We start from the raw sequence: 11,925 nt of genomic DNA on the forward strand, positions 1-11,925 counted from the left end.
CTCTCTCTCTCTCTCTCTCTCTCTCTCTCTCTCTCTCTCTCTCTCTCCATCACCCACGATCTATCCTTGTCTTTCATGTTCCTTTCCCTCTCTTTCTCACACTCGCTCTATCCTTGTCTTACATATTCCTTTTTCTTTCTTACACACGCACTCGACCTACGGGAGTTGGCCGCTAGATGGCGAGTCGGTCAACTGTCACGAATGATAGCTATATGTCATATGCCGATTCCAAGCATATATGCACTCCTCGTCAAAATTAGAATGGTTGTATCTCTGCGAAAAATGGTCGTAAAAAATATTTAAAAACGCATTTTAAAGCTTGAAGCTTCTCGTTTTTTAATCAAGGACTCAATTTTTTTTCTATGTCGATTATAATATTGTTCTTTCAAGATGAAGCGCAGGAAGCGAAGTTTCAGAAATTTTTGCCTAGTTTGACCGTATGCACGGGCTAAAAAAAATGTTTTCACATAAATCCAATGGATGGTGCTTATAGAGCAAACATTCCTCTTTAATTTGGTTTTTTTGATTTTGTCATATGATTTTTTTGACCGATTTATTCGCTATCCAAGCAAAAAAGGAACTTTTAACTTTTGAACGCCTACAACTTGCGAACGCACGATCGTAGAAAATTTTTAATGAGTGTTTTGGAATGCTAAGACAATTTTTTTCAGAACCTTTAGTTGCCAATTCAATGAGATCTTTTTTTAACCGTATTAAATTTATTTAAAGATGATCCCAAGAATTGCATACTTACCATTTTCTAGAAAACGTGATGCCACTTCAAGAAAAATCATGGAATCATTTAATTGTTCACTTTTTTGTTGTGAGATGAAACTACTTGGAAAGGAAGAAGTCGGCTTTCTTTTGGTAAACTTTAGTTGTAGTTATAAAAACTTTAGGGATCTGCAGCCAGTAGGTAGCTTTATATCGTAGAACTCTCATAAGGAAATGCTTAATACTAAGGAGCAGGGTAAAGTGTTTTTTTATTATCAACTATATAGTTTAACAAATGGTTATTGAACGAGACAATTTGTTAGTTAGACAATCGATTCGTTAATATTTTTCAACCTATCACAGTGTATTTTTTTATCGACAAATGTATAACCGACGTTGTACGATCGCGAAAACGGCGCCTGTATGTATAATGATTGCCAGAGAACTAATTTGTAGATATAATGAAATATAGAAAATTTAATATGAGTAGGTACAATATAATAAACGATTCGGTACTTTTCACGCCAGCTCCTGGTGTTGGTCAAGAAATGGCTCCACCGATTCGTTTCTTCTGATATTTAAAGATCTGAAAATTAATTGAAAAATAAAAAAATTAATTTAGATTATTCACCGCTGGATAGCGATACGACTTGTGTGTTATACTCATAATCTACTCTTTAAGTTTAAATTATTGCATATTATGATTGCCTCGATATAAAATTATACATAATTGGAAAAAAAAGTAGAATATTCGAGTACAGTACAGAGTCTGTGTTGGTAGAATTATAGATAAAAGCGTAGAGTAAAATTCAATGGCTTACCTACTTAAATAGAAGCGCTCCTTCTTTTGTTTTATTTCCATAGGTAGTTCGTCTAATTTTATCTTATGCATTTATAGTAGAAAAAGGAATCCATAAATCTGTGAATATTCTCTTTCCATTTTATTTCCCTTTTGAAAGGATTTGTGATTCTGCGGTATCGATCGTTGCGGAACAATGAATCAATCGTCCTGCTCGGACGACAAAATTTATGTCCCCACCGTGGAGAGAAAGAGATGCTCTTTTCATTTTTCTTTCGAAGTATTCCCAATGCATTACCTGTTGGTTAGGAAAAAAAAAAAAGAAAACAGAAAATTACTTGTACATGTTCAAGTCGAAAAAGTAGACAAAATTATATCGATAGGTAACAATTAACAAATGCTTTTATTTCACGAATATCGAATGCACTCTCTAGGGCTTCTTAAACTATGGGTCGCGAGATTTTAATGTAAAATATTCAATATTCTCTTTCATTTATGTTATTGCAAACAATGTAGTTTCGATGAAAAATAGGGTATATAATTTTTGTAACCAATAAATACAATTTCACAAATTTTTATACAATTCTTAATTCTATATTTCTGTATATTTTTAAACAAATTTTGAAACTATATGTTTTTATATGTATATACAGGGTGTTTCAAAAATGGAGGTCCTTGAAAGGAGTGATTTGAAACAACTTTTGCCTTAGCGAAAATGTTCTCTCCCTTTCTTTCTTTCGTTACCTCTCTTTCAAAATGGCGGCTACCAACTCCGCTTAAAATTTCGATTCTCCTACACGTAATTTGTCGTTTGCGCTCCCGAGTTACAGCGAATTATAGAGAAACCACTGTATTATTATTTTTGTTTTTTTGCTTTAAGGAACGAAAGGTCATTTTTGCGACGAAATAATCCTACTATCGATCAGGATATCGTATTATCGATCAGGTAATCGTAATAGTCTGCTTATCGTAATAATCTTCCGCTCGTATTTTATATTCGGTGGAATCGGCGATCGCTCGAAACTCGGATGCAATCGATATCTAGCGCCTGAACTCGTAATTAGTTTCGTATTACGGAAAGAACGAGCAGACATCGTTGCGAAGTTACAGACACCGCTTGACCCGGTTCCGTCAATTAACAATGGCGGCTGCGTCTGAAGCTTCTCGTTCGTCCTTCGCTGCATCTTCTTCGCTGCTTTATTTTCTGCAAATATTTAACGGAACACGATGCACCTTGCGCGGTATTTTTAATCTCTCAAACGGGGACAGTTTTCCTACTTCGCCGAACTTTTAGTGTTCTCAGTGTTAATTTAAGATCCGCGACAGAGATTTTACGATAATAGTAGAGCACACTGTCGCTAACTCGAGCTGGATTACTTTCTCGTTTCGAGATTGTTCTGGAAATTGAACGTAAAAATAAATGTAGCCTTTGGAAACTATTTTTATTATCATCGTAATATCGTGCAACGTTAACGTAATTATTTCATTTTCACCGTACAGATCGTCGCGCTGAAAAATCGATTCCTCCAAAATATATAGTTGTTAACGTTGTTGATAATAATTCCGGCCTTAATTAAGACGTATACATGGAGATTGAATGGTAGCTTCCGCCTGGTTATAACCATGTTGCGCCGCTGGATAATTTATTCATTTGGGCAAATTTTGGTTGATCCTCGCCGAAAACTGTTTATTTACGACTTCAGAAATGAACGCTATTGATTTCCTCGTAATCAGTGCCCTCCATTTCTAATTCCATTTACTGTTTCCCGCGTCACATAAAATTCCTCTTAGTCGTTTTATTCGTGGGAACTTTGCGGTGCGTTAAATCAAATTACCGTGGGAAATTTATTTTATTTCAGAAAAAAATATTTATCAATTTCGCTTTACTCTGAATTGTTATCAGTATTGTAGAAGGTATTTTCGAGTTATCAGTTCGAGTTTCAGTGCATTTATGGTAGAGATATTTGTGCATTTACAGAGACTTTACTGTAACAGTATTCTAAAACAGTTTATTTATGAATTTTTATTACTCGCGGTACAATATTCTTCGCTCCCAGTCGGATCGAACAAGATGAAAACTTCGATGGTGCCGCATAATAAACAACGTTTAATCGTATTCAATTTTTCGCAAAAACATGCAATTGGCCAGGGAAATTCGACTGGATCGAAAAGTAGCCGCGAGGAACGTCGCCACGGGTATGAAATATTTCCAGGTAAACACGCGCCCGCAGGAAAATCGCAATGAAAAAAATAGCCTTTGTAGCAATTTTTCTGGCGCATTAATCAAATAGAAAGGATTATTTTTCCGCAAAAGCTTAATCGGCCGACCGATGCGGCACACAGAGACGGAGAAAAAAAAATATGAGAGGACGAAGGTTTTCCACCAAGTAAACCGCGAAATTGCTCGCCACTTTTAGGCGTCTCTTTTTCTTTCTATTTTTGTTCCTTTTCCGCGGCCGTTTAATTTCCGCGGGGCCGAGTAATCCTCTTTCGGCGGCGATTGAGCGTAACTAGTGAACTTTTGCCATTTTCCCAGTTTCAGCGCGCGGGGTACAATAACCAGCCGGTCGTCACTTTTGCGAGTATATCCGGCCCGCGTTTGCAAATAAATTTTCCGCCGTCGGTATCGATTTCCAGCAGGAATTGGGACAATCGACTGGACGCCTCTTAAGCGACCTTACCGTGGCAGCGGCGCATCCGCCACGCGCTACAAAATCTCGGAGGATGCACGCTGCGCTTTCAGCGACCAAATGAAAACATCGAGGGAAACGCAATGCAGTGGCGGTAGCCATGGCTCGCGTCGTATAGATGCTATCGAGCAAATCTCTCTTTTCTTTTCTTTTTTCTTTCTTTTAATTAGATAAAAGTGACCGAGATCCATTCGACACACGTCGCGTTAACTTCGAGATTCTTAATCCGAGATTTTTATCCGGAAATAATCGCGGCGTAGACGATGAAAATTCAGGGTTGGCTTTCTATTGAAGGTACGTTCCGCAGACCTCGATACGAGTGACTTAAAATTTGTCCTTTTCAATTAAAAAGGGGGCGGCGTATAGAATTTCGTGTTAAAAGTTGCTTCGCGTGCTGAAAAGAAAAATGTAGCGTGCAAGCAGAGAAGGGTTTAAAGAAGATAGAAAGGGGTACTACGTTGTCTCGCGAAATAAATTTCTGAGTCGCTAACGAAGCGTATAAAAGAAGATTCAAGAAAATGGCAGGGTTGCGGGTCGCGAGATATTTCATGAAAATAATTTAATGAGACCCGACACAATGTTACTCTTAGAAAAAGGAATTACTTTCAATTATGCGAGGTAATACCGCAACTAGGTCGTGCACAAACCACTGATTTTCTAATCAATTATTGATAAATAACGATTATATCCTCGTTCATAAATATGTGGACACTTGCCACTTTCAATGAGTATTTAATATACACCGTGAATTATCACTGTACAACTTTTGTTGCTAAATTCTACAGTCAGTGTAAGAAGTATTCGTACAGCAACCAATTTAAAATAAAATTAATAAAAAAATAAGAGATAAGAGATTAACATTAAAAGTAATAAACTTCAATTTACACAAAATCTACTCTAAAAATATGTAGGAATCTTGGTTAATTATTTCTTCCCCTAAAATTTATTAATAAAATAAATATACGAAGTCTTATTTTGAATTGGTTCTTGTACGAATACTTACTACATCGACTGTATATTGTATTTAACAACATTTAATAATATTAAATTACCACATTCAATTTTATAGTGGAACTATGGGAGATTGTTTACATAGAAAAGTTCAGAAAGAACGTTCAATATATCAAACACATTTTTAGGCGAAATATTACAAAATAAACGAGACAATAGTATAGAAATTAAAAGCACAACATTTTTTTCTTACAGTATTGAAGTGCGCATAAATAGTGCATTCCTTAAATTTTATTTAAGTGTGGGGGAGGGAGCTAGCTAGGCAGACGTGCAAACATCAGAATACGAACTCTACCATATATGCACAAGTTGCATTTGCACCAAGAAGTTAGCCCCTTAAGGAATGGAACGCAAAAATTGGAGTTATTAGCAAACGTGCAAACATCAGAGAATACGAACTTTACCATGTATGCACTAGTTCAGTCCCGACTTTGTGCATTTATAAAGACTTCACTATAAATAGATATCGGATTGGAACACACGCGTCCCAGGAGATCGTGCTGCGACTAATGGACTTTGTCGTGCCGAACTGCTCCGCCGAAGTCCGTGAATAGCACGGCGGAAATGCGATATATAATTTAAAGCATGATTGAAAGGGTCTTTCATGGAAGCATATTCCGAAAATGAATGCGTATTGTGCCCGAAAGAAACGGTTCGTTTCAGACGCGGCGTACGAGAAATTGAATTCACATTTTCCCGCGTATCAGCGACATCGTTGATTGGTAACAATATTTGCGAACATTTTTACTATGCGCGCGCTACGTTCAGAATTTATTTCGCGAGACGAGACGCACGGAAACTCATTAACAAGCTTTTATTTCGCATCCGAGCCCGCGTTACATGATTTATCGAAGCCGCTGGCCTGCTAATTTCGACGAAATAAACGCGATAGCAAAACGAAGAATGTTATTTCAATGGAAATTTATAATTATCCATGAATTTGGTCGGATCGAATTCCCTTGATCCGAGACATTTATCTGGACGAGAATTTTGCCAACTTTCCTCGAGTAAAAATCTAACGGAAAAATTTGAAATCAAAAGTCTTCGATCGTAAGCTTCGAGGGAAGTTTCTCGGAAAACAGCGGCGAAACTTCGGTGAAAAATTGCTATGGATACGCATTCAATGTTCCGCCTGAATAGACATAAAAGAACTCCCACGAACAAGTTTCGCGAAAAATGTGTAGCTTCTTCCCTGGGCTTTAATTATAACTGTGAAAAAAAAAGGAATCCAAACAAAATACGCTCAGGTTTCTAGACGGCAGATCGAAATCCGCTAATGAAGTTGGGACAATCGTCCACTTTAGTTTCCCGTGGTTTCTCGTTATCGCGTAACTAGCAAAATTCACCGGAATTTCCATGAAAACTTCCCACCTTCCACTTCTTATTTACAGCGAAAGTAATATCGACTTGTCCAACTTTTCTTGGTCGATCCAATTGAGTCGAACATTTATTCGAATATGAAATTTTATTTCGTCGTTATTACACTGCGGATATTTTTGCATTTATAAGAAATTTGAAAAACTATAAAATACACGCAGTATGTAATAATATAAAATAATATTGAAAGTAAAGTTCGTATTACAATATTCGCAGAGTAAAACGAATTCTTAAGTAAGTTCAATTTTTGTAGATTTCAGATTTTATTTTGCATAAAGATCCACAGTCTAGCCATCATGAATCTAAAGCCACGGATACGGCGGAGACGAAAACGTCGATCGATTGTTAGGAGATTCGAGTTTAATTACTTCGATTCTCGTTGGATCTCCGCGATCCGTCGCGTCGAGGAGGATGGTAAATTAAAATCGTCGCGAGCACGTCGAAATCTCCAGCGTACAAATAGAAACCGGAACGACGGTAATATCGCGGGGAGATGGAGGCACGATTTTTGCATTAAGCCCGACGATAGTTTCCAAGAGCATGCGACGACCTTTCCGCAAAACTACACGGGCATCGTGCCAGATGTCGACTATTCCGCAGCTGATCCTTTCGATTTTCGTAAACGACTCGTTTACGATGCTTGAATGTTGCCGAACGAAGCGAAAGTTCTGTCTTTAATATTGTATTACGACGCTAATCAAAAGAACAGCCAGAATGAAACTTAGCTATTTTCTAGAGAAAACTTTACGGAATGCAATGATAATTTTTTCGGATTTTAACAAAAGTGACTTTAAGGTGGTATTTACAAAATAAAAATTCATTTACAAGTTTTAATATTGCAAAAATCAGATCTGCTCGAAATAAAAATATATTCAGGAAGAGCAATCTATCTCGATTCAAATGAAAACAAGAACCGGTCGATAGAATGAATACTTACAGGGAATAAAATTCAAGTGTGCAACCCATTTTCACGAAAAGGTGCAAAAATTGCAATATTCGAAGGCTTATATTTCTCAAACGGTTTCGAAACAAGCAAAATGATGACTTAAACCGCCCCTAATTTCACTTAAACTACAATATATGTATATGTCATTTGAAATAAAATCCGAGACATCGGCCAAAACAAGTGATCGATTCGACGTGGAATGACCCTACTAATAATGCATTCCACTTGTAATTCTCTGAATCAGTCCGTATATAAAAAAAACAGAGATGGGAACTTTTCGTGAATCCTTTTTAGCAGTGTTAGGTACGCGAAAATCCACTTACGCGAATCGAACCTCTTCCTTTAACCGTGTCCATATTTTTTTTAATTCACTTCTCCGTGGTTATTCTTCTACGAGATTTCGCTTCCTCCTCTCTGCGGCCATTTTTCTTGCTGGCTACTTTATCTCGTCATGCTGCGGCGATGGAGAGCCCGTTTGATATACAGCTGAGCTTCGATCTTTCGAGAGAAACGGGGTCTCCGAGTACACAATAGCATCTCGGCATTAATAAAAATATCTGTCGTTATGAAATATTGATCTGCAACGTGATTCGCACGCGAATGAAAATTTACGACGAATCACTTCAACGGGTGGTTGCTTTTTTGGGGAAGAAAAACGTAAGAGTGTGGAATGCCGCACGTGTAAATCCTTAAATGAAATTGTGTAATTTTATTAATTTTTCCTGGATATTTGGATGACAACAAAATTTCACTAATTTGTCTAACACATTTTATATCTAAAGATTTTGTTAGAAGTTCGCAACCATTAGATCGCTATTACTCGCGACGAAGTATTATCAACAAATGATTCTTTGATATACAAAATCTTTAGATATAAAACGTGAATGCGTTTACTTGATTCTCTTCAGATATTTGGAAGTGGATGCAATGATTTTGTCATCGCAATCGCGAATCTATAAATAAATAAATAAATCGGCAAGAAGTCTGTACGATGCTGCGATAGCAGTTGGTAAAATCATTAAGTCGTTAATGGGGCAATAGAAACGCGTTGTACGCGTTCTCGACCCCTTCTATTAGTGTCTGTTGAAAGCTTTGCTTTCAGCTTTAGATTCCCCAGCGAGCAAAAAAGAGGCTTACGCGTCGAAGTTTTAATAAAATTTTCATCCGATAACAAAGTTGTAAAGATAACGTTTTAGAAGGGTCGAGTTAATTGTTTCATCGGCCGCGTTCTTCATTGCGCTCAAAGCAAAGTGTAAGAAGTTTAATCGCGAAACGCTCGATTGTGCATCCGACGTGGACCAGTTTCCGAGCGTATTTATTTTCAATGTTATTTTAATTCTCGTGCCCGTGTTTGTTTCGCACATTAAATTCCATGAAAACCCTCCATTCTCAACGTCTAATAAATCGCACGAAACGTTCGTTATACGTCAGCCTCGATTCTTTATACAGGGTTGAACAAACGCTTCTTACCCGAATAAGAATTTGGAAATTTTGCACTCTTGCTCCGATTCAGTAAAAGGATATTTCTCTCACAAGTAACGCTACCCAATTGTAACTCACTGATTTGAATGAAATTTGACGTACTTAATAAACACCGAAAAATATTAAATACGTGTTTCTTCGTTTTTAATAAGTACGTTAAATTTCAATCAAATCAGTGAGTAATAGTTGAATAGTGGTACTTTTGCTAATAAATGACGCGAGAAACATTTCGCTAATTTTCTTGATTAAACGATGAATATTTAGTCGAAATGGGTCTTGTGAACAATGTCTAGATATCGATTAAGAAATAATAAACGGAATACTTTCAAGGAAAATTTTATGACATCAATTACAAAATTGTTGAAACTGGTTGCCTTCCTGTCTGGTTGCATAGCTGTAACGATACGCGTAGTGTGTCTGACCATTATCTCATTCTCCTTCAGCCCATTGCAAGGAGCGCAACGCATCGGATTTTTGTTTCTTTTTAATTATTTAACCATGTTCCAGGACTCCGACCGTTCTGAAACTTTTACATTCGTCAGCTAAATAACCAATCATCATCCCTGATTTTTTTGGTACCCTTGATAATTAAAAAAATACTCTGAAAAAAGATACACGAGATGCAGTTTATAAGTACCGATATTTTCGTTTTTGCAGAATTTAAATATCTGGAATAGTAACCGAGAAAAAAAATAATAAAGTTCAGGGTGTTCTTCGCGTCTTTGCAACGCTTAGGCTGAAAACTAGTCGAACGGATATAAATTCATCGCCGTTTGCTTCACTTCTAGTTTCGCCTTATCAAAAATTGCTCGATTTTATGTAACGCAAGACGATATAATGGAAATGTTCAGCCAGTTGTGCATTAAACGAAGTGTAACGCAAATATCTTTGTACCAAGCGTTTCAAGCCTGTAGTAAAAATTTTCCAAACGCGAAATGATACAATAAAAATGTTCAGCTAGTTGTGCATTAAACGAAGTATAACGCAAATATCTTTGTACCAAGCGTTTCAAGCCTGCAGCAAAAATTTTTCAAGCTCAACATTGGACGTTTCCACGTAGAAGAAGAAACCGTATCTTGACGTTGAAGTTTCCGCCTGTTTCGTGCTCCGCTTCGATCCACCCTTAACGCGAGCTGGTACTGGGGGAAGGAAATCCATCGGGCCGTCTTATTTCTTCCTAAGACGAAAGCGACGGAAGAAATATTTCCCCTGTAAGGTTCTTATCTTCCGGGAATACATTTTGGACGGTGGATCTCGGACGAGACTCGGGATAAAATCAGGGAAAAATAAGTTCCTCCCTCTGAACGCACGTGTCGACGCCTAATCTTTGTCATCGATCCGTTAGTATTATTGTAATCCAACTGGATTTATTATCTATATACCGAGGGATACGAACCTGTTATTTAAATTAAAGAATGACTAAAATAGAATTTTTGTTCACCTAATGTCGGTATTTTTATACGCGTTCATATTTTTACGTAATAAACGCGAATTCCAAACAGGTGGAGCGTTTGTTACCTGCACGAAAGCGCCCAATCGGTGTGGATATCGCGAATGTAATGAACACCCGCGCAGCCAAACAATGGAACGTATACAAACAACAGAAATCTACTGAAATTCACGGCAGCTTGCGCGCCTTTTAAGGGAACAAAATTTGTAACTTTTACTAATGCATTGTTCCATTCTCGAAAAAAACATTGCATTGCATCCGGGATACAATGTGTGTATGCTTAAACATGCGAAATTTACGATTACGTTTTGCTTTGGAATCCGTAGAAAAACTATACATTCACACGGTTTTCAACATGCTATTTTTATTGTAGTTTTAGTCAAAGAAATAGTGATGAAATGTCTCCTCCCTGGGATCGTACCAGCGACAATCCGAGGGACACGATGCTGTACTAAAGTGTATCTGATAATTTCGATAATATACAGGGTATCCTTGCCGAAGTGTGACAGACTCATATTTCAATAACTATCGATGATACGAATAAATTGTTTATACGTAAATTGTAGGATACGATGGGCTCTACAATTGTGACGTAAACGAAATATTTGTTATATTATTAATTTAAAAGATATGATGGTGAAGTTTCGTTTTTTAAATGGAACTATATGTATATTTTTGAGGGGATCATGCTATAGTGCTTTTCAAGACGAATCGTTGACCCTCAATGTGTTTACTCGATTTTTATTAGGTTTCAAGATAGAACGCTTCGAAACTCACTGATTTTCCTTTTATTCTTCACATCGCGTAAATCGAACTATTTTTAACAAAATTACTTTTCAATCACACAATCAAACTTTTCATGTTATTTCGTTAATTATTGTCCAAATTATGTCATGTGTGGTTTCATTTTCATCGCAAAAACATCAGGAATCGATTGAAGTCAAATTGTAGACAGACAAGTTTTGCGAAAATACAGCCCCAAACCTAAGGGAGAAGAGAGTTTTGTAAGTAAACCACGTGATAACATTTTTTAATCGAGAAACCGACTTCAGAATCGTGTTTCTCGACCCCAAAAACGTTGAAAACCATATTTTGAGGAAGATCTAAAAATAAAAATTTTTGACCGAAAAATCGAAAGGGAAATTTTGTAGCTTTTGCAACTATTTATTTTTTTACTTCAGAACCTTAAATGGGAATTCAATGAAATTTTTACCGAATGTCCATCTTCGTAATAGGTACCCATAAAAAAATCGGTGAACCGCTAGAAAAATTGAAAGGGCCTCAAAAAAATTCGTAAGTGTTTTTGAGGTTTGTGACCTTTGACTCGAATTTTGAGGGTGATAAAGCCATCTGAGCGTTTTTTTAGCATTTAACAACATTTGTTGGACTTTAAAAGAGCTTTCCAACGTCGTATGGATGGAGTAGATCGGTTGAGAATTGAGGAAGTTATGGACGT

General features: G+C 36.9%; 1 protein-coding gene across 1 annotated transcript in view; it reads right to left on the reverse strand.

The window, feature by feature from the left end:
- Positions 1 to 900: 900 nt before the first annotated feature.
- Positions 901 to 11,925, reverse strand: part of LOC128892887 (octopamine receptor beta-1R-like) — a 50,878-nt gene continuing 39,853 nt past the window's right edge. Inside the window, exons 3-4 of the mRNA XM_054153522.1 lie at positions 1,536 to 1,811; positions 901 to 1,300 (exon numbers count right to left, since the gene is read on the reverse strand). Of these exons, the coding sequence (XP_054009497.1) occupies positions 1,656 to 1,811 (156 nt within the window). The 3' untranslated portion in view covers positions 901 to 1,300; positions 1,536 to 1,655. The remainder of the gene's footprint in view (positions 1,301 to 1,535; positions 1,812 to 11,925) is intronic.

This window comes from Hylaeus anthracinus, unplaced genomic scaffold, assembly GCF_026225885.1.
Source record: "Hylaeus anthracinus isolate JK02 unplaced genomic scaffold, UHH_iyHylAnth1.0_haploid 0, whole genome shotgun sequence".
Classification (NCBI taxonomy): Eukaryota; Metazoa; Arthropoda; class Insecta; order Hymenoptera; family Colletidae; genus Hylaeus; species Hylaeus anthracinus.